General features: G+C 43.6%; 2 protein-coding genes across 3 annotated transcripts in view; one reads left to right on the forward strand and one right to left on the reverse strand.

The window, feature by feature from the left end:
• Positions 1 to 242: 242 nt before the first annotated feature.
• The window catches only part of LOC108089298, a 53,095-nt gene continuing 32,358 nt past the window's right edge, over positions 243 to 20,979 (reverse strand). The window contains 2 exon segments of the mRNA XM_017187512.2: positions 243 to 4,156; positions 4,158 to 5,924. Of these exon segments, the coding sequence (XP_017043001.1) occupies positions 2,630 to 4,156; positions 4,158 to 5,321 (2,691 nt within the window). The 5' untranslated portion in view covers positions 5,322 to 5,924 and the 3' untranslated portion in view covers positions 243 to 2,629.
• On the forward strand, positions 14,877 to 16,193 carry LOC108089521 (SUN domain-containing protein 1). Of its 2 annotated transcripts, none has more exons than XM_017187887.1 (4): positions 14,877 to 15,160; positions 15,215 to 15,790; positions 15,847 to 16,013; positions 16,068 to 16,193. In XM_017187887.1, the coding sequence occupies exons 1-4, from the start codon at positions 15,008 to 15,010 to the stop codon at positions 16,093 to 16,095; spliced, it is 924 nt and encodes a 307-aa protein (XP_017043376.1). In that variant the 5' UTR covers positions 14,877 to 15,007; the 3' UTR covers positions 16,096 to 16,193. The 2 variants fall into 2 exon arrangements, with proteins under 2 accessions (XP_017043376.1, XP_017043458.1); XM_017187969.1 differs by having other exon boundaries at positions 15,233 to 15,790.

The raw sequence follows: 20,979 nt of genomic DNA on the forward strand, positions 1-20,979 counted from the left end.
CAATATTCCAACATATCTAGACTGGCATTCTCGCCCAGCTTTCGCTGGATTTTGCGTTGCCTACTTAGCGGCGCATTTGCATTTCCATCGCCATCGCCATTCGTCGTTAGCACGGCATTATCCTGCTGCAAGAAGAAAGGCTCCATCTCCGACTGTTTAATATTCAATCGCTGGAATTGTTTGCGCTCCCTTTTGTTTTTTGTTGGCGGTGCAGCGCTCGACTTAAGTAAAAAGCGGCATAATTTAGTTTTTATTAAATTCTTCAGTTTAATGCGTTTTATTCGGTTTAATTTCTCTCTTATCCTTTTTACACTTGCTTCTGTTATTATCTTTATGCATTTAATTTAATTTAACTTAGAAAATTAATTATAACTAGATTGTGTGTCCTCTGGCCGTTATCCTTTAAATGTTTCGCGACCGTTTATGGGCCTTTATTCGGTTTATGCGTATATGTTCTGCTTCGCCTAGCCATTAACTTAATGCTAACATTCTCTTTATATCGTAGTGTATGCCATATAATATTTAAAATTATTCTGCCTGCAGGCAATTCTTCTTTTGTTTAATATACCTTCGAGTGTTCGTGTGTTCGGGCTGAGATTCAAACAGTTTGCTAGGCTAAAATGTTTTTTGTTTGTGGTATTTTTGCTTCGTTAATTTAGTTTCTGCTGCTATATTTTCCTTTAGGTGCATCTTGCCAACTAACTCACTTGGTGAACATAAAACATAATCATTCGCTACATACACAAATCATGCCGAGTACGAAGTACGAGTGTGGTGGTGTTGGTGATTGTGAGTGTGATTGTGATTGTGAGTGTTAGAGTGAGTGTGTTCTGCAGGTGTTAGTGTTTGCCTGGCTCTTACGTCTAATGATTTATTTATGCAATTTACAATATTCCATATTGTGCTTAAATGATTGCTTCTGCCCTCGCTCTCATATGCATTTTGCCATTGCTAATTGTGGTTTCCTGTTGCTTAAACTCCTTCAAATACTTTGCAAGCATTTCACAATCGCCCTCTCCTCTCGATTTCTTTTCGATTTATGTTACAGTGGGGAAAGTCTCGAACACTTTACACAACAGTTACGGTAAAAGAGAAAGCCTGGGCTCTGCTTAAACGATCTCTATGGCTACATTTACATACAAGTCTCAAACGGTTGGGGTTATCCTATATTAGTTAGTTCTTACGATGCTAGCCGCTCTAATTTACGATATCTACTTTAATGTTACCCGGAAACACTTGTGTTCGACTCTACAACAAACTTAAGGCGGGGATTCGAAGTCGGGATTGGAGGGGTTAAAAGGTGAAGGGCAAGGATGAAAGTCGAGAGGTTTGCTTAGGACCCGCTGAGCTTCTGAATGCGATAAATTATTTAAATGCAGCTCGGGCGCGGATGTGGCCCGAATTAAAATTTCATAAACTAGAGCACACTACAAAGGGGAAGCCCTTAATGCCACTCGCGATTTTCGGCCGGCACTCTTGACTCGGAGAGGTTCAACAGCCGGGGTCCTTCAGCCGGAGTCCTTTGTGTCACGGAGAGCAGGTGTCGCCATGGCGAAAACACATGCCACTTGCCTCTCAAGTGGAACCCAGAGAAGTGGATCCAAACGGGGGACCCAGCCTGCAACCTGGTGACTGGGTGAGTGGGACTTCCCCGTCGATTGTCAACTAACAACGCCTCCGAGAACCCGACATCTCAATCGGAACACACACACACAAGCACACACAGGAAACCCCACATGTCCTCTCGTCTAGGAGGCCCTGAAATTCCTGCTCCTCTTTTCCCGCTTTCTTGCCTTTTTCTTTTCTGCCTTTGGGCGGCGAGAGCTGCTGAAAACTTTATATTAAATGAAAAAGTTTTTCAATTACATCAGCGGAAATAAAATGCTGCCAGCTTGCCACTCGAAGCACGCAGCAAACAGAAACAAACAACGACAAGAGGCTTTTGTTTAGCGGCGTCTTTGTTTTTCGGCTTTATTAGGTTAGGTCCGCCTATTGTTTGGTCAAATACCCTGAACGCAAAAAGTCCTGGGGAAGAGTGGTGAAAGTGGTGGCAGAGAGTGCCAAAAACTAGGAAACTTTGTGCAAGTAAATACTGGATTTCTTGGTAGTTGAAGTAAAAAGTTAAATGATATTACTAAAATATTAAGTTCTATTTCACCTTCTACATACTTTATGAAACTTCATAATTTTCTTGAACAAAATTGCTTTCATGGTTTTGCCTTCGCTCTAAGTAAACTTTTGCAACAAAATCTGGCTTATCAATTGATTGGGTATTTGAACTTCGGCTTGCCAAAGAGTTCCTGTTTCCCTGCTCCTTTTATTTGGTTTTCTGGGCCTTCTCCTTTTCTCACTCGCACTCTCCCTCTCTCTTTCCCTCTCCTGCCAATTATTAGGTTAAACTTGGGTTCGCCTTTTGTTGGCTCGGTTTTTTGCGGGCTGGCCGGCAAACAGAAAAGGGGAAAGGTAACTAAAACCAAAGGAGGAAACAGGAAAGCGGGAAAAAGGAAAAACAAGGAGGCAAATAAGGAGCGAACTTAGGCTATGAGTGGTTTGTTGATCAGCCGGCAGTTTACAGAGCCACCGAATCGTCTAAGGCCGCTTCTTCCCTGGCAGTCGTCGGTTGGCCGGGTCAAATGTCGCTCGTCTCCTGGCCGTCGCCCACGTATCCTTCGTCGGGACTGTCGGCCAAAGGACCGTTCAACTGCTTGAGTTTCGCGCTCTCCTCGCGGCTATCCTCCTCGCCGCCAGGTGGCGCTGTCGATCCGGCGGCCTCCTCGAGTCGCGGCGAATTCGCTTCGCTTTCATCCAATTCGGGAATGGTGGAGGTGGCTGCTGCTGCTGTTGCTGGTTGCTGCTGCTGCTGCGGGGGTGGTGCTACCACTGCGGCAGGTGGGGCTGCCACCCCTGGCTGGCTGGTGGGCGACTGGGCGAAGCGGTAGCCGGGCAAACAGCTGGGCCACTGCTGAAATGGCGCCGGCATCATCGCAAGTTCGCTTTTGTAGCCCTCTGGCGGCGAGGGGAACTGATGTTGCTGCTGCAGCTGCAACTGTTGCTGCTGTTGCTGCTGCTGCTGTTGTTGCTGCTGTTGCTGCTGCTGCTGCTGCGGATAGCCCTCTGCTGTGAAGCGCACATTGGGCATTTGGTACTTCTCGTAGCTCACCGGCGGATTCCTCTGGATGAACTCCGCTTCCAAGCTGTAGCGCAGTGTGGGATTCCCGCCCGCTGCCGCCGCCGCCTGGAACTGCTGCTGCTTGTGCAGCCGGTTGTGCGGCAGAGTGCGGTAGAAGTTGGCAGCCGGCTGCACCTGCTGTTGCACCTGCTGCTGCTGCTGCTGCGGCTGAGGGGATTGCTGCACCAAGTGAGCGCTGCTGAAGTCGTAGGCAAAGGATCCATCCTGACCCAAAAAGCACACCGGGTTGAGGTGCACGTCCACCTGGTGGGGCGCCGGCTTCAGTTGCATGCCCCGCGGCAGCGTGGTCATCGCCTGGGCGAAGCGACCCATCAGCGGGTGACCCGGATGCGGATGCTGGTGACCCTGGTGCGGATGTGGAGCAGCTGCCAGTTGGTAGCAACCTTCGTACTGACCACAGTCACTCTGCGTCTCGTACTCCCCGGCACCGTCCAAACTCACGGCGGTCTTTAGCTTGTGCTTCACGCTCTCCGCATCGTTGACCAAATCGGGGTTCTTCTCCTGGTAGTTCCGTAGCGAAGCAGGGGGGGAGCAGTAAGCAGCCGCCAATCCATGTCCATTGCTGAGGAGGAGGGGAGGGGATCCAGGTCCCGTACCCATGAGATTCACATTCAACTGCAGCTGCTGCTGGGCGGGATTGGGGGTGGCATACAGCAGCAGGTTCTGCTTCATCTGATTGCCCAGGATGATGCCCCCGCCAGCTGCTCCATTCGCCGCCTTGGTGGGGGTCAGAGTGTCACCCAGCATGAGTCCTGCATTGCCATTCAAGCTATCTCCTCCGTCATTCAAAATGGAGGCACACTTCATCATTCCCATTCCTGTGTCCTGGGTGCTTCCCGTGGAGGAATCCGTTCCCCCTGCGATGCTGGTCACCTGGTCGCACTTCTTGCGCTGCTTGGCCGGCTCCGCTTGCTTCTTGCACTTCACCACAATGGTGCAGAGGAGCACCACGAAGATGATGCCCCCCTCCCGCGCTGCTGGCCACAATGTAGTTCATGTAGTCGCGCGGGAAGGAGACCTCATTGACCACCGGCGGCTCCTTGATGATCACCCTTAAAGTGTAGTTGCTGAAGGTGGTTCCCGCGATGTTCTGGCCCACGCAGGAGAAGGTGCCGTTGTCCTCAGCGCCCACGTTGTAGATGAAGATCTCGCTGCGCTTCTCCTCCGCTCCACTGCCGCCGATCGTCTCGTCGATGTAGTAGTACATGTGCAGGTTGTCCACCAGGCTGTCGTTGCTCATCACCTGGCCGTTGAACAGCCAGAGGACCTTCGGCTCCGGGATGGCCCTCACCAGACAGGTGATGGACATGTTGCGCCCCTCGCTCACCTCCGTGTAACTCGACTGCGGACTCACCTCCGGCAGGCAGGCGAGCTGCTCCCGCTGGAGGCCCTTGATCACCTGGCCCTTCAGTCGCGCCGGCTCCATGCACTTCGGCTCCTCCGCCAGCGGGGTGTTGTAGTTGACCAGCCAGGAGTGGATGTCCAGCAGGCGGCAGTCGCAGGTCCACCGGTTGCTGTGCAGACTGATCCCGTGCAGCGACTTGGGCAGGATGTGCGGTCCCTGGATGAAACCAATTCGGTTCCCGTCCAACCGCAGCCACTCCAGGTTGTCCATGCCCACGAAGGCCTCGTTCTCGATCCGCTCCACCTGGCAGTTGGACAGCTCGAGTGTCGTGAGGAAGGACAGGTGCCGGAAGGCGGAGGTCTTCAGCTCCCGGATGGGATTGCCGCTGAGGGATAGCCGCATCAGGGAGCTGTAGTCCTGGAACGTCTCGCTGGGGACGTGCTGCAGCGCATTCTCGCTGAGATCGAGCTCCACGAGGTTGGTGAGCCCGCGGAAGGCCTTCTCGTGGATGCGGATCAGCTGGTTGCGCGACAGGTAGATCTTCTGCAGGTTGAGCAGATCCATCCGCAGGAACCGCTCCGATTGCAGCACCTGCAAGCTGTTCCCGCTGAAGTTGAGCACCTGGGTGCCGGGGTCCATGCCCTCCGGCAGATTGGCGAGCTGCTGGCCACCGCACTCCACCGTCTGCTTGCCACCCTTCCATTTGCACACACACACCTCCGGTGGGCATCCCAAAGTGGATGATAAAATCCCCAGGAACGCCAGGAGCAGTATCAAGATCATCATCTTCTCTGGTTTGTTTTCCTCTAAGATTTCCCTCTGTTTTGTTGGCTTTTCTTGCTTCCTCTCTAGTTGGCTTCTTGGCCAGCTGGCTCACGTTGGCATGTCAGATTATGCGCCGCGGATAAATATTATTAGCCGATCGGAGGCTGTCACGTCTACTCGAGCGGTGTCGGGCCATAAAAGCAGCGCTCCTGCCACTTGAATCGCTGTCGCAGTCCCGCCCCTCATTGTCCTGTCGCCGGGGCTCTTGTCATGGCTGCCACTTCCGCTTCCACTTCCTCGACCACTTCCACTGCTACTCCTTCAGCGGCCTTTGTATTAATTTCATAAAAATGCCAGGCCCTTGATTCTTTTACTCGACAGCCGCAAGAAGTAGGCAATGGGGAATGGGGAATGGGCTCGGGGACTATTGTCGCCTTTTGCGGTTTTTTTTGCCTCTCTGACTTTCTCCGCACGCCTTTCTCCGCTCTCCCTCTTCCTCTTATCTCCCTTTCACTTTGTTTCACTGCCGGCAGAGAAAGGCTTTTGTCCTTAATGAAATTATAATGTAATGCATTTGCCGCGTGTTCTTCCCGAAGTTGTTTCGTGTCTCGTTAAATGCTGATTCTGCAAGAAAAGGAAAAAATTAACCAAGAAAGGATTAGTAAGGATAAATATGAATTCAGTTTGTATGAATTATATTTTTTATTAGCCATGCAAATATTATATATTGTTTTTTATTACATCAGAAAATATACAACTATTTTATTTAATTTAGTTTCCCAACTCTGAAAATAGTTTATTTTCATTAAACCCCTTATCTTATCACATAAAAAATAAAACTGTTTAAAGTAAATTAATTTCCTCATTATCAAAATATTTTATTTTCATTGTTTACGAAAACTCTTTTAGCAAAGTATTTGCAATTAATTTTTAATCAAAATTAAATCAAACCTAAATTGTTGACTAAACTTTCTACCACAGCCTGGAAAACTACTAAACACAAGTACCCATGGACATTTAACCCCAAAATAATATGTATTTTACCAATAACTTTCAGTAAAACCGATTTTGCCCATTTCGATTAGTCATTTATTATCTTTGCATCACTATAAAATTAATTAAAACCCTCTCCCAAATCCCAAAATGCTATTAAACAAAAATGTTCCTTTCAGGCATTCTACTTTAATCCCTACACATTCTGTGTGTTCTGTAATTGGAGTCAAACTAATTCTGCTCTCGTGCGATTAACACGCGAATAAATTGAAAATAATTCGGCTCATTATCTGCGTGACATAGAGCCATAAATAAAGCGGCGCCGAGGTAATTTATTCCCAATAAAAAGCTCACAGCTTCTGTGTCTGAGCTGGGTGATTTATTTTAAATAGTTTTCGCCAATGGCTGCAGCTCTCGTTTCAATGAGGCTTCTCAATTATTCAAGTGTTTGTTTTCTTGCATAATGAATCCGATCGGATCGGATCGAATCGAATCGGATGGAGTTGGATTGAATGGGATGGGTTTCGGTTTCAGCCAGCAAGTGAATCAGAGCCACAACAAGCTAATTATTGCATTCTTTCCCCGGAATCGATAGCGCAGTTATGTAAATACATATCCGACTGGATAAAATGGAATGGAAATCGCACTCGCAGGATTGACACAGCGAAATGCGAATTGAGTGCACATTGTCCGACTTTAATTGGATGGAAATGGATTGGTCGCTTTGTTGATATAATCCCAATAATTTGCCGGCCCCATTAAGGCGCATCATTGTGTTTCCACCTTGTCCCCGACATTATTTGCTTATTATTCATATTTTTATGAGGGCAGTTCATTAAAGTCCCCAACAGCAGGATCACAACCAGAACCAGAACCAGAACCAGGTTGACATTTATATTTGTCAAAATTAATCTAAGTGAAAAACAAAAGGCAGAGCGGACCGAAGCAGAGCAGGAAACGAGAGCAATAAACAATTGAAAATGTCAGGCATAAATCATGCAACATATTGCACAATGGCTGCCTTAGTTAAATAACAGATAAATTACAGGAAAATTAACTTAAATGCAGGTTTATTGTGCGCACCAAGAAATTGCCTCTACGTGGAAAACAACCTGCTTCTGGGAAACCCGAGATGAGCTGGTCGAGATGGTCGGACAAAGGCGGATCCGAAAAGAATCCAGCGCTTCATTAGCTGCCATCCTCATTTCTCCCACGCAAAATAGTACAAAACAGCAGACAACAGACCGAGTCGAATTTCAGTTGGCTGAAAACAGAACAGAACAGAACAGAACAGAACCGTCTGGCGCCAATGAAAATGCGTAATGGATACTCGGATTCCAGCAAATTGACTTGATTTGGCAGGCACCTGAAGTCTGAAGTCTGTTTTTCGGCCGACAGGAGGACATTATTAATAACCGAACATTAATCATGACCGGCGACTTTCTATGGCCTAATGCTGCCGCAGCTGCTTTCGGACTTCCCCCAAATGTATGGTGCTTAGCCTGAAATTGAGCCGAGATTGTAACGATACACTGGCAGGTGAGGATACTTAAGTCCCTGACTTACCCACAATGGCAGTCTGTTAATTAGGGAAATTCGGGGAAATAAAATTACGTAAGGATACTCGAAATAAAGCTCTGAAAATTCACAAAACTAAATGCCCAACCCGGAATAAATTATTTGGACTTCTCTTCGGTGAACTGTGGATATTTTATTGGTTTTTGCTTAATTGAACTATTCAATAGTGGTTTCCTGCTGCCTTTGGTTGGTTTAAGCCGAATAGAAATTTTAATTAAATTTTGAAAATGTGTCTCTCGGCAAGTTGGGCCCAGAGATAAATGGAAAATGTTCTTTCTCATTTGGTTGGCTTGTCAGCAAACATTTTTTGACATTTTCATTTGTCAGTTATGAAGCAGACACGCAGGCGAGATAGAAAGTCCTGGCCCGCGTTTGTGTGCGAGCAGTGAGCACATTTGTTATATCCTTATCACAAAATGATTTGACAGTCGAGACCAAGAGGCAGTTGAACCTCTGCCAGTGTGTGGAGCACTCAGTTTCTACTTTCTACTTTCCCTTTCACCGACCAACCAACGAACCAACTTCCATCACGGCCTGAAACTTTTTCTATCTCGGGTGATTTAATAAGATGACACGAACGTAGCAGAAGCAGCCTCGGGCAATTTGAGAGATTTTCTCACTGCCGGAATTATTCCGGGCTAGATAAATATTTATTTTATTTTTCACATGTCCCATGTTTTCGCAGGCCTTTCCAGGCAATGACACGTCTGCTAAACTGCTGTCGTTGAAAATAATTTCAATTTCATTCCGTCGGCTCGATGGAAAAAATCAATAGGCATTTACACCAAATTGACCTTTCACTCACGACCAAATGAAAATTTCATAAGAAATTGATTGCTCTATCGGGTTGCTGTGAAATCCCTTTGAAATATTGATGGTTCTCATAATACTGACAATCGATGTGGATATTTTGAGTAAAAAAACGAGTTTGTTGTAGCTTACAAGATATTCTGTGCAACATGGCGTATGCGTGATAAATAAATAACTAAACTGAAAAGTTGGGCATTTAATGAAAAGAAAATTTATTAGGCCATCAAGTTGCTTTGTTCCTATTATGCCAGTGACAGAGTTTTTTGTTTTAATTTTTCAAAGCTTTACTAACAGATTTTATCATTGATGAATATTGTAATTACAATTTCACAGATAAGTTTCATATTATTTAAAATTGATTGAATATTCCCATATTCCCATCTTAATCGTTAAGCACTTAAAAAGTTTATAAAGCCACAAACCATTTACAGGCCACCTAATAAGCTGAAAGTTAATTAAAAACTTATCAACAGCTATGTTAAAAAGGCAATTTAGAGGCGTTGGCTTGTTGCCATTGGCAACGCGAAACCAGAAAACACCAAACAACTCCGGGCTATTTCTTCGAAGGCCAACAAATTGCATTACCGAATTTGGGTACACTAATTTAATACAGTGTCCTATTACTTAAATTCTGTGGGCCCGTTAAAGCCTCACCCGAAATTAGCCATGCAAACGTGGGAAAACTTCAAAGGGCGCTGCGAGAATGTCATAACATGTGGAAATTAAAATTTACATCACAACTTAAGCGCCGTCCTGGCACTCTGGCTCTCTCGTCCCGTCGAGATCTGTTTTGGCCGTGCTTTTTCGCTGCTCCTTTTTGGCAGGCAGAGCACTTAATTTGGCACATTGCCGTGCATATTCTGGCAGCGAGACGACGACAACAGTCCGCCCAGGTGCAGCCACAGTGGCGACAACAAGCAGCAGTTTGTTGTAGAATGCACATACATTTTTTACAACATGCCAAAGGAGACCCGCCAGCAGCAGCCACCTGTGATGTCGATTGCAGCTATCAAAAAAATGCTTAAATATTCGAAGGAAATAGCATTTTTTGTTTGGTTAATAAGCCACAAGGCATTCGACCAATTATTTTGAAGGCATGCAAAAAAGTCGATTTAAATATTTATACAAAACAAAAGCACATTTAGTTAAAGAATAATTTACAACTTTGTGGTTTGTCATATATTGTAATAATAAAGTGATTTTTTGTTACATCAATAAAATTAATTAAATGTGTCAAATAACTGGTCGTTAAATTGAATGAAGAATAAATTTGTAACAGTTTCCATCGCAACTTCAGATATAAATTTTAACCTTTCATGGGTCTTAAAAAAAGAAGGTTTTTTTTTAATCTGCACTTACTTAAAACCACAGTCAATAAACAATAAAATGGTAACAGTTTCAACTGCGTATTTTGTCATAATATTGCATATGGCTTATTAAGGGTAATAATTTCTTGTAACTTGGTGTTAGCTAGTAATCCGCTAAATGGTCATCTCTACCCACCGTAGCTACAAAAATCGCGGCAGTGGTCATAAAACTTATACCTTCGCCACGAATTACGAGCCCGCAACTAGCCGCAACAACAACAGCAACAACACCGTGGAGAGGTGGGCGGGGGGCGTGGCGCAAATAAAATTACGCATGCAATGGCAAAATAAAATATGCATCAAAAATAAGCTGCAGCTGAATCCGAGAGGTGCAAAAAATGGCAAGGCTTACGGCAAAAAATATTTATATAAAAGTAAATAAAAGAGCCGGGACTTTTGGGTTCGTTAAGCGCTGCGGGTTGCAGAAGTGGGAGTGATGTGGCACAGATAAAGGTAAAGAGTCCATGGACTGTGATTCTGCGATTCTGCGGCATAAATTAAATGTTTATGTTCCGCAGAGATCTTAGGCTCCTTGTGTGCAATTAATTTCCGTATTTTTTCGAGGGCATCGCCGCTTCGGCTTGGCATTAAGTATTCTGTCCGCGTCGCCGCTGTTTTATGTTAATTTCCACTTTACGCTTGCCAACACAAACTCAAACACAAACACAAATACAAATGCGAGTACGAATATGAATATGAATATGAATGTAATCCAAACAAGCGTTGTGAGAATTTTCACTTAAAAGACTTTTCCGTGAGCACAGAGTAGCAGCTGGTGCCGTCCTAAAAGCTTTAAGAGCCGAGCGCCTTCCGCTGGCAGCGTATAAAAAATCAACTAATTTTCATTTTATGCTGCAGCAGAAACAATTTTAATTCAAGTGCGCACAGCCCCACTAACAGCCTCTAAAATTTTAATAGCTCACACATTATAAACGCAAATAAACGCCTTCTCCTTCTCCTTCTCCTTGGCAGGCATTCCTTTGAGCACTTTCGTCCTGCTGCCAGTGCGCATTTCGATGTACATTTGCCTAGCAGCTTTCTCTGTTTGTTGTTTGTGGCATGTGCACTTAGACTAAGGCAGGGGAGGAAAAAAAGGGAGCAAAGTTTTCCCAGCGTCCAGCGAACGAACACTTAAGGGGATTTCCTTTCCCTTTTCTTGCGTCCCGCCTGCAACTTAAAGGCACTAAAGTTGCACAGAATTAAGCATACTTCCAGGCACTCAGCGGCATATTATGTTTATCATTATGTCTATGCCTCGGGTATGTGTGTGTGTGTGTTTCTGAGCCCTAATGTTGCCGTTTTCCCGGCCAACGCCAGCTGCTGCCCGAAAAGTTCATTTCAACCTTAAAGGTGAGTGGCAAGGGGAAATCATAGCACTGCACAAACTTTTTAATTGCTTTTAAAGTTTCGCAAATGCTGCGGAACACTCCTGCTATCGAAAACAAATTCCGGAGGGGACACTTTTTATTTTGAATAAATTATTACCAAAATACCCTAAACAAGGCTTAATAAAGCCAGGAATATAATGCGTTTCGGGTTCGTTTTGTGTGCTGTTTATTAACTTTTATGCACTCTTATATGCAGCCTAATTGCTTTTTAATATAGGAAAAAGTTTTCTCGAAAACAACAGCTGCAAAGGAAAATTTAGCAGCCCACCAAGGAATAAATTTGTTTTTCACAAAACTTGTTTTGGCTCAAAGACAGTATAAAAGGCTTACGAAAGTTGCGGGTAAATCTAAACTATATTTTGGTGAAATTTATTTTTAAACAAATTATAAATAGCCTATAAAATGTGGGAGGCTAATCAGCATTCATTGTATTATCGTAAATACATATGCTGCATATTTTATTGGACTCTTTGAGGCCGTTCAAATGCTGAAAAATCCTTTTCTTTTTGTCTCATCTTTTTATTGCCCTTGCGTAATGTTTAATTATACGCTGGCTGATGATGTCCTGATAGCTTTTTCAGCTCGGCTCTTTTTTCTGGCGCATAAACATAACGCAGTTTATATTTTATTTATTTTTCCCTTTTTATTTTGCCTCTTTGCTGCTCATTTTCGGGTGGGGAAAGCCGCCTAAAAACCAATCATAAAAACCTTGCCGTAGCGCAGCGTCTACCAAACGGTTTTATGACATTTTCCTGCCTGCCACGCCCCCTCCTTCCATACTGCGCCCCACGCCCCCAGCTATCCACACATGCGGCTGGGTAATTTGCCATAAAAAATTGGAGCACAGGCTCGTATTTGTGCAATTTCACAGAAATTGTCAATTTGCACTCCCCCGAAGTCTAAGCCGGAATGATGATGACGAGGAATGTCAGCGGCTGATGGCCAAAAAAAGAGAAAAAAACGGGGGCTTTATCGGGGAAGGGTTTTGGGCCTTTGCAAGTAGATAAGGAAGGAGCACGCAAATACGCGTTGATATTTTTATGTGTCTTCTGTGTGCATCGCAGAATCGACTGTTAACATTTAACGCTGCGAATTCAACCGCACTTATGTGTTATTTTCGCTCTCCCTGGCTTTATTTGATTTCCATTTAATTTCACACACTGGCTGGCCCTTAAAAATTGGCATAACAATTACGCCGGAAATAGGCAATGACACTGAAGAGGAGCGGGTGAGGGCGGCGTCGTAAACGCCGGACTCCGAAGGGAGTCCCTCGGAATGGGACTATTTGCTATCTGCAGAGCACCAACAATGGGCTGACTCAATGGCACGTAATTGCAGTGCACACAGTCGCAGCTCGCACAGTGGGGCCAAATTACCTTCATGGGGCCCAAAGGTGATTGATACACAATGCTTTCCTCTAATCATTCCTAGGAGAGGCTAAATTAAATACGTGAAAGGCACTGCAATACATTCCAGGATGTTTTGGAGAAGATATCAAAGAGAAATTTAGGTTTGAACATCGTGTGAAGTCACACACAATTTTTAAAAATCTGTAATCGTTCAAATATTTTTATTTTAGACGGATGCTAAACAAGATTGTTAAATCTTCCTCTATTTTGTTACATTTGGAAATAATACAGTTCCTCAAATAAATCTACGGAATGCCCATTAACTTACAAATACACATTTTCAAAATTTAAATTAGATTTTAAAATCTTTTCCTGCAATGGTCAGAATGTATATTAGATATATTATAGATATTTTAGATTAAGATTTTGACTTGTTAAAGAATAAATAAAACAGAATGAAATTTGTTTAACTTTTGTTGATATTGCCATTAAAGGATTCTTAGTTTAAGCTTTCAATTTTTTTCCTTATCTAAAATCATAAAGATCCATTGTTTTTTGGCAGTTAAACTTTTAGCCTTGACCCAAGGTGGCCGCAACTATTGTGCATTCCTGCAACATATCCTTGCAACTAACGCTTCCGTTTCCGTGCGTCAAGGAGACTCCGCCCTTCGCCCCGACTTGCCGTCTGTTGCTGTTGTTGCAACCCGGCTGTACCGGCAGTTGTTGCCGCTGTGGATGCCTCTTCAGAGCTCCTTTGTTGCGCTTGCCGTGTGAATGAGTGCAATTAGCAGCGGCACTTGCTCTCAACGACGCCGTTTTTGTTTGTGTCCGGTTCTGCTGCTGATCTGCCGAGCGACTTGCATTAAAAATTAATTGTCCCCTGTCTGTGGACATGTCTCCATCACCCTCTCAATGTTTCGGGTCGTGATTGCGCAGCACAAAAGTCGATTAAACAGGAAAATTATTGCCCACAAACTGAACTCGACTGCTCCGTTTTCTTGGAATCTATTCAGAAATATTTGTGCTTGAGTGTGCCGTAAATGTATGGAAATGAAATGCGTAAAAGTATTCCACCTAAGCCCACAGCTTGCCTTTAAGAAGGATTAGCGACCTGAATTCCTGCATCGGGATTTCCATGGGGCTGAGCAATTTTTGATTAAAATTACATTCGTTGCGGCCTTTGAAGTGTTGGACCTCTGCTTCGGACGCAGACCGAATTTCCCAGCCGGGTCAATATTTTGCCAGCTTAGGCAACGCACGTGAGCAGGACCACAGGACTCCCCAGTTCGGGTGAAAAATCCTCGGCCCAAAACGAGGATGGTCACGTTCACGTTGCTTCCTTCTCTGCGGGATTTCGTACCTTTTTTGTGGAACGGCCTTTCGGCCGGCATAATTTGCTGGCACTGGCCACGTTAAGGTCCGGTCCTGATGGATTGTTTGACTAATTAATTTTGCTAGAAAATTTCACAAAATTGCATTGGGCCGGGGCCAAAGTTATTAAATTTTTAATGGATGCTTAAAGGGCCAACGGCGCTTTGTGTGTTTTTTATTTCGCCTCCGCCGAGAAGCAACCAACCAGCTGTTTAGCATTTAAAGTGATTTTCATTTGGATTTTTCCTTAATGCTATTACGTTCCGTTCGCTTTCCCTCCATTCGCTTCTTTTGCTCTCGGCTCTCAATTATTTAGCCATTGACAATTAGAGACTTTCGCAGATGCTGCGCACCTAATGCGATTTCGCCTCATTATTCTCAACGATTGTTCGTTTTCCAGCGATTTTCTTGGCGAATTAAATTTGATTCATCGAATTCCTTTGGCGACATTATCGCCCACTCCTCGGTTTGGTTAAGTGTCGCAAAGAATCGGATGATAAAAGGCGTTACCAAAAAGTAGATATTACTTCATTTAACTTTTATATAACGAATGTTTTTACAAAGTGCAAAGGTTAAGAGAATGTTTGGATATAAAAGATCGTCTTTACACTATTCAATTATTGCACTTGAACGTTTCTACATTATTTAATTTATGAACCCCAATTATCGTTGGGCAATGACAGTACTATACTTTATACATTATTTCTTTAAATCTAAGAAAGCCACCTCAAAACGATTTAAGCTGTCAATCCGAAACTCAATCTGACCAAAAACTCGTAGTGGGAAACACAATCTTAGGTGTATATATCCCTACAAGTATTGCAAATCTGACTGGAATTTCCACATTAAAAATGGACGCCTGTCGACGTGTTGCCAAGCGAATCTGCGTCACATATTTTCTTTCCTTCGTGCTGCTCTCTGCGTTTTTCTACTACTTAATGGCTCACAACAGCAGGAATGACAGGGGAATATCGCGACTTCGAGAGGATGTGGACGATATAGCGGTAAGAATAGTATTTAGTGCTTAAACACTTACTAAGTTAAAAGGATTTCTTTAGCACATGCTTCACCAGCAGCAGATGGAGAGCAAGGAAGCCCAGATATCGGGAAAGTTCAACTGCTTCGGAGGAGAACCAAAAGGATGCGGTTCGGGAAAGTGGGAAAACAGGGATGTGAGCGCCTACGTGGATACTCTGTTTAAAAGGAAGATCGGTCACCTGATGGACGATGTGTACAACCTGAAGAAGCAAATGATGAACAACGATTGCTCTGCGAGAAGTGCCCAATCCATTCCGATTCCCCCAAAGGAAACCTCCTCTCTGGCAAAAACTCGTATTAACTACGCTTCCGAGGAATTGGGTGCAAGGATCTTGAGTGTGAAGGCTCAACCCATTGAGGGAACCAACATATTAAAATCATTACTAGGACTTGACTTCAGTGCCAATCCACCGGTGAATATGCTGCGTTCCAGTTTGTCGGCGGGCTCCTGTTTTGGCTTCAAAGGAAGCAATGCAACAGTGGTGTTGCACCTGGCCAAACCCATCGTCATAGAGGCTTTCTCCTTGACACACGTGGCACGCGAAATGACACCGAGCTTGTGCGTGAAGAGTGCCCCCAAGGACTTTGATGTTTACGTGAGTGGCGATCCATAATGGAATCGGATTCTTGGAAACACATCTTTTGTTTTTAGGGTCTCCCGAAGGGCAATGCCAAGCGGGAGCTTCTGGGACAGTGGACCTTCGATAATGCAGCCAACAAGCGCACACAGAGCTACACTGTGCACAGCAAGTCACTTTTTCGAAGACTCGCCTTTGTCATTAACTCCAATCACGGTGCCAATTCCACTTGTATTTATCGGTAAGTAATCTTTTGGATTTTAATTAGTTAACAAATAATTTCACTTATTCGCAGTATTGAAGTTTATGGAAGACTTAAGTAATATGACTATTTGGTGGTTAAATGTTTGTACATTTCATTTTTATTACTTTCCTCAATAAATGTTAAGTTCATTGAGTTTTGAATAAAATAGAAATCGAACCACAATAGGTTTACCCTGTGTCCTTTTCCTCATTTTCCCACAGTGACGTTTAAAGCCTTGAAAAGAAGTGCATAAATAAATTCTTATAAGATAATGGAAATACTAATAATAGTATTCAATGCTTACAATGTTCCCCTGCTAAACGGTGCAACTCATTTAAATTTCGCAGCGCGGAGGCTTGCTAAATTTCGGGATCCCCAAAGACGTGTCGCATCCGCTTTGATCTTTCGCGAATGGCGTGTTTTCGTTTAATTTCGCTGTTGCTCGCCCCCAAATGCAGGGGGGTAAACACGGCATAAAAAATGCCGCCCAGGGACGGGCCCAAATAAAAAGGAGAGTGCAAATTGACTTGAATTGAGGACCTGTGCGGCAGTCCCGAGAAGTCGAAAGCGTTTGATCTCTGCCCCGAGAACAAAGTCAGTCAGATTGTCGCTGCCCCGAGACTAATTAGTGCCTATTGGAGGCACCACGTGTGCGGACCACGCCCCCTTGCACATGCGTTTAATTAGTCGACAATATGCTCAGATGTCATCTGAGATTTTCACGGCGTTCGATGGGGAATTTCCCAGCCTCCCAGCCTCCCAACCCCTCCTCCCCCATCACAATTTCCTCTTCCCAGGGAGCCATCTGCCCAGAACTGAGTCATTTGATTTCGTTTCGTTTGATTTGATTTAATGCGATTCCATTTGCGACTTGCTCGGAATTCGTTTCGTAATTTGCAATTGTGTGTGTTCCGTGTACACACACGGGAGGACATGAGCACAAAAGTCTGATTGTCTAAATGTGAATGTCGGTTTCTCCCCGTCTCTGTATTAGTGTCTGTGTGTATGTGTGTGTGCTCGCGGGATGTGCTTGATTTTGTTTGCGCAAAAATTTATTTCCGTTTTTCTTTTGGCGAAAAGGGTATGGGGAATCTTGAATAAATTTGGTTGATGCAAAATCTTTTTTACATTCTTGAACGTTTTTTTTTTAAATATAAAAAAATGTTCAATTTGTTCTTTTGATTTATCCAAACCTGGCTTTCCCGAGAGATTAAAGAAATAATAGTAGTAATAGTATTAGAATATTTAAAAAAATTTATATTTCTAACACATTTTTGTAGTAAAAAATGTATTAGAAATATATTTTAAATTGGTTATATAAATCAATAGCTGATTTGGAATTCCTTGGTATTATAGAGTTTTATATCCTTTGAATACTATCACGTTTGTATACAATAATAAGCACTTGCTCCATTAATATAAATATATGGTTTACGTTAATCGGAATTTATCTGCTTCAATTTAACAGTATTTTTGTTTGCTCTTAAAAGCTTGCAATATTTTTTTAGGAAGTGTATTTATTGTACGTTTTTCCGCAGCTTAATTATTTCCATTTTCGTTTTCGTTGCCTGCGCAATTGTGGCTTGTTTACACGGCAGCCAGCGTTTCGTTTCATTCTGCGGTCTGCGCTCTAATTGCGCCCGGCAATATATCAGACCGCCTCCCACAGTGCCACGCCCCCCGAAACACACATACACACACGTTTGCCTGCAGCCACCCACACAGGTACATTCATCTATGTAGATTGCTCTCCACTTTGGGTTTTTGCGCTTTTTGCGCTCTTTCTTAGCCAGCTGCTGCCGCTTGCCATTTGCTTACGCGTTAAAGCTGACAGGTAAAATGGATTTGTTACGGCAATAGAACAGGAAGCTGGAGGGACAGAGGGGCGAGGGGGAAGGTTGGGGGGATTGCGCAGAGTGGGCTACAAAATGCATGACATGTGAAGAGATAACCCGCGTGGCTGCGGAGCTGCAAAATAGCTTGAAATATATTCGGTGATATTTAAAGAGAAGTCTTCTTTACCAAAAAGAATTTTGTAGGGATATCGATGATAAGCATATAGATTTCCTATAAATTTCATATTTGGCGACCCTTTAGTGTTAAATTAAAATTATAAAAACTCGATAAACATTTAATTTAAACTTTATTTTGTTATATTACAGTAAAGGTACTCCCTTAAAATTATAAATTTGAATTTATTGTCGACTAATGAGATTTTATCCTGTACTCTTTCTAGTTAACAAAGCAAATAATAATAATAGTCTTACGATACTTTACGTTTGCAACATTTCAAATTTAATTTATTTACCATATTATGTTCCATTTAATGATTACCAATATTTTAGAGTTGAGATCAAGATGGAGTGGCACTTTGCACTTTTGGCTTTTGTTTGTTGAGATTGCATTTTCTGCCCGTGTTTTTGCACAATCTCGGCAAAAATTAAACCAGGCCCGTACTGAATTAATATACCGAAACAAAAATAATAAAAAAATACAAATATTGTTAATTCAAACATATTTTAACGTACGTGTTATGCTCGGGGGGACGGTGGCCCAGCAGGTAGAGCGCTGGCCTCCGGTTCGGAAGGCCCGGGTTCAAGTCGAACCCCAGGCTCCCCGAGAAAAAGAAACGGTCTCTTTTTCCAAATCTCCACCACTTCTATGCTCTATCGCTCACTTAACATTAGTAACAAATTTCGGCTCCCCGGACCCGCACACCCCCTCGTCCACGTTACTATGGACCCATCAATAGAATTTTCGTCACTCCTAGATGGCGCCAGGTGGCAACCCCACCGCTAGGATAAGTCGCTACTGGCTTATCACCGGTACGATCGAAAATCAATGATAATGAATCCTCTACAAGAAATTGTAGAGGCTCTAAGCTCCCGGGGTGGAGTAACAGAATGTAAATTTTTTATGCTCGGATCCGAATTTTTAAATGCTTTCTCTTGTTATTTCAACCTATTTAAACTGCGTTTTTGTAGTTCCTTTTTATTGCACTTGCTTTATGGCTTTATGTGAAAAATTCTCTGGTTCTCAGAGTGCTGCCATTTCGGCCAGGCGTTGTTGGGGAGGTCTTCTGGCCAAATCGAAAAACACATTTGAATAATGAGAGCGTTGAGAGCTGCTGCAGTTTTGCTGAGTGCTCTGTTGCATTGTTACAAGCCGAAAACTGGCAAACTGGCAAACTGGCAAACTGGCAAACTGGCAAACTGGCAAGCTGGGGAGCTGTGGAGCTGGAAAACTGGAAAACTGGCAGCTGGCAGGCAGCAGCTGCTCCAGCCTGACGTCCTGTCCCCTGACAGCCTTCCTCTGTCTTCTCTCTGCTCTCTTCTGTCTACTGTCTTCTGTCTACTGTCTGCTGTCTACTTTCTACTGTCTGCTGCCGGCCACTGACATTTTGGGATTTCGGGCTCAAAATTTGAGTTGCGGCCTGACGAGTCGCTTATGCATGCAACCAGAGCAATAATAATGGTAAGCACTTGCTGTCGGAGTCGAAAAGTTTCGGGTTTGTGCTAATTATGCCGCCAGGAGTTTAGCATTTCGGGGATGGCAACTTGGATCCGGGAGTGGCAGCTAATTTTTGCCAGCTGTCAGCGCTCTCCATATAAATCCCTCAAAGTCAGCAGCACTGCACCCACGTGACACATCAATTCGCATTCTTGTCTGTCGCTGGCACACACGCACACACACACACATGTGCCGCACGGACATATCCATCATATTGCAATCGTCGGCTGTGTCGCCGCATGCAACGTCGCTTATCGCTCAGCTCTGTAATGATGGCGGCAGACCCGAAAGCTCCCCATTTCCATTCCCATCTCGATCCCCATCCCCATTCGCATTCCCCTCCCCTCCTCAGCCATCCATCCATCTCCTCGAACCGCTGTTGTACATTTTTCATAACGCAATTCATGTTATTCATGTGCCAGCGACAAGTCTCCGTGCCCCTTGGATCAGAAGGAGAGCGATTCGGAGGAGCTGGTGGCACAGTGGTCGGGATTGGCAGTTGTGCGACAGCCGAATTGATTACTTTTCCGACTAGGCGGTTTGCGGCATTCCCCCAACTGCAGTTGGCTGCTGACAAAGTCTAGCAGGGGATTAAATATGCATGAACTGCTCAAGTTCTTTACCAAAAGAAACCATTTTGAAATCACTGTCGTCTTGCACTCTTGAATATTCCCAAAGAAATTTATCTTCACTTAAAATCAATGCAATTTAAATAGAAATGCCTATTTAAATTAAGTATAAGTTGAAAGTATAAAAAATTATTTCAATATGCTTATTTTTATTTACTAATAAAAGCTTATGTGTGACTTTGTTTTCTTGTTGATATTAAAAAAATTTTAATTGATTTTGCTGCTCACTCAATAAATGATACAACAACATTTCAAAATTTAGACTAAACATTCTTTACGATTTATTTGATGAACTATAAAGATTTTAGGAAAATTGAAAGAATTTTATTGCAAGGCACAGGTACTAAAAAGTTTTTTTTTTTTTAAATCAATTTGATGAATTTCTGTAAATGTAAAAACATAAGAATCTTCGTTCGACTAGACTAGCTGCTTTAAAGACTTACGAAATGTCTTGAATTTTCCAAGAAATCCACCCATTTCTCTCGAGCGCTAGTAAAGTAATCAATTTAATATCTGCCCATTTCCTCTTAATGCCCCAACATTTCGGATATTTATGTCGGCGGACTATTACATGCGCTCGCCCACTGTGCGATGTCATAAAAATTGTCTCATTAATCATCACACGACATGCTAGCTCCTTCTCCCTCTCTCTCTCTTTTCCTCCGACTATATCCCCATATATCCCCCATTTCTTGAGTTCTTGTTCGCAGTTCTCCCCAACTCAAGGGGCTATTTCTGTGCTGTTTGCAGGAAACATGGACTTAGTGTGAAAATCCAGCGAGCAATTAAATTGGCTCCCCCATTTCCATTTCCCAGATTCTGAT

This window comes from Drosophila ficusphila, unplaced genomic scaffold (genome assembly GCF_018152265.1).
Source record: "Drosophila ficusphila isolate 14025-0441.05 unplaced genomic scaffold, ASM1815226v1 contig_607, whole genome shotgun sequence".
Lineage (NCBI taxonomy): Eukaryota > Metazoa > Arthropoda > Insecta > Diptera > Drosophilidae > Drosophila > Drosophila ficusphila.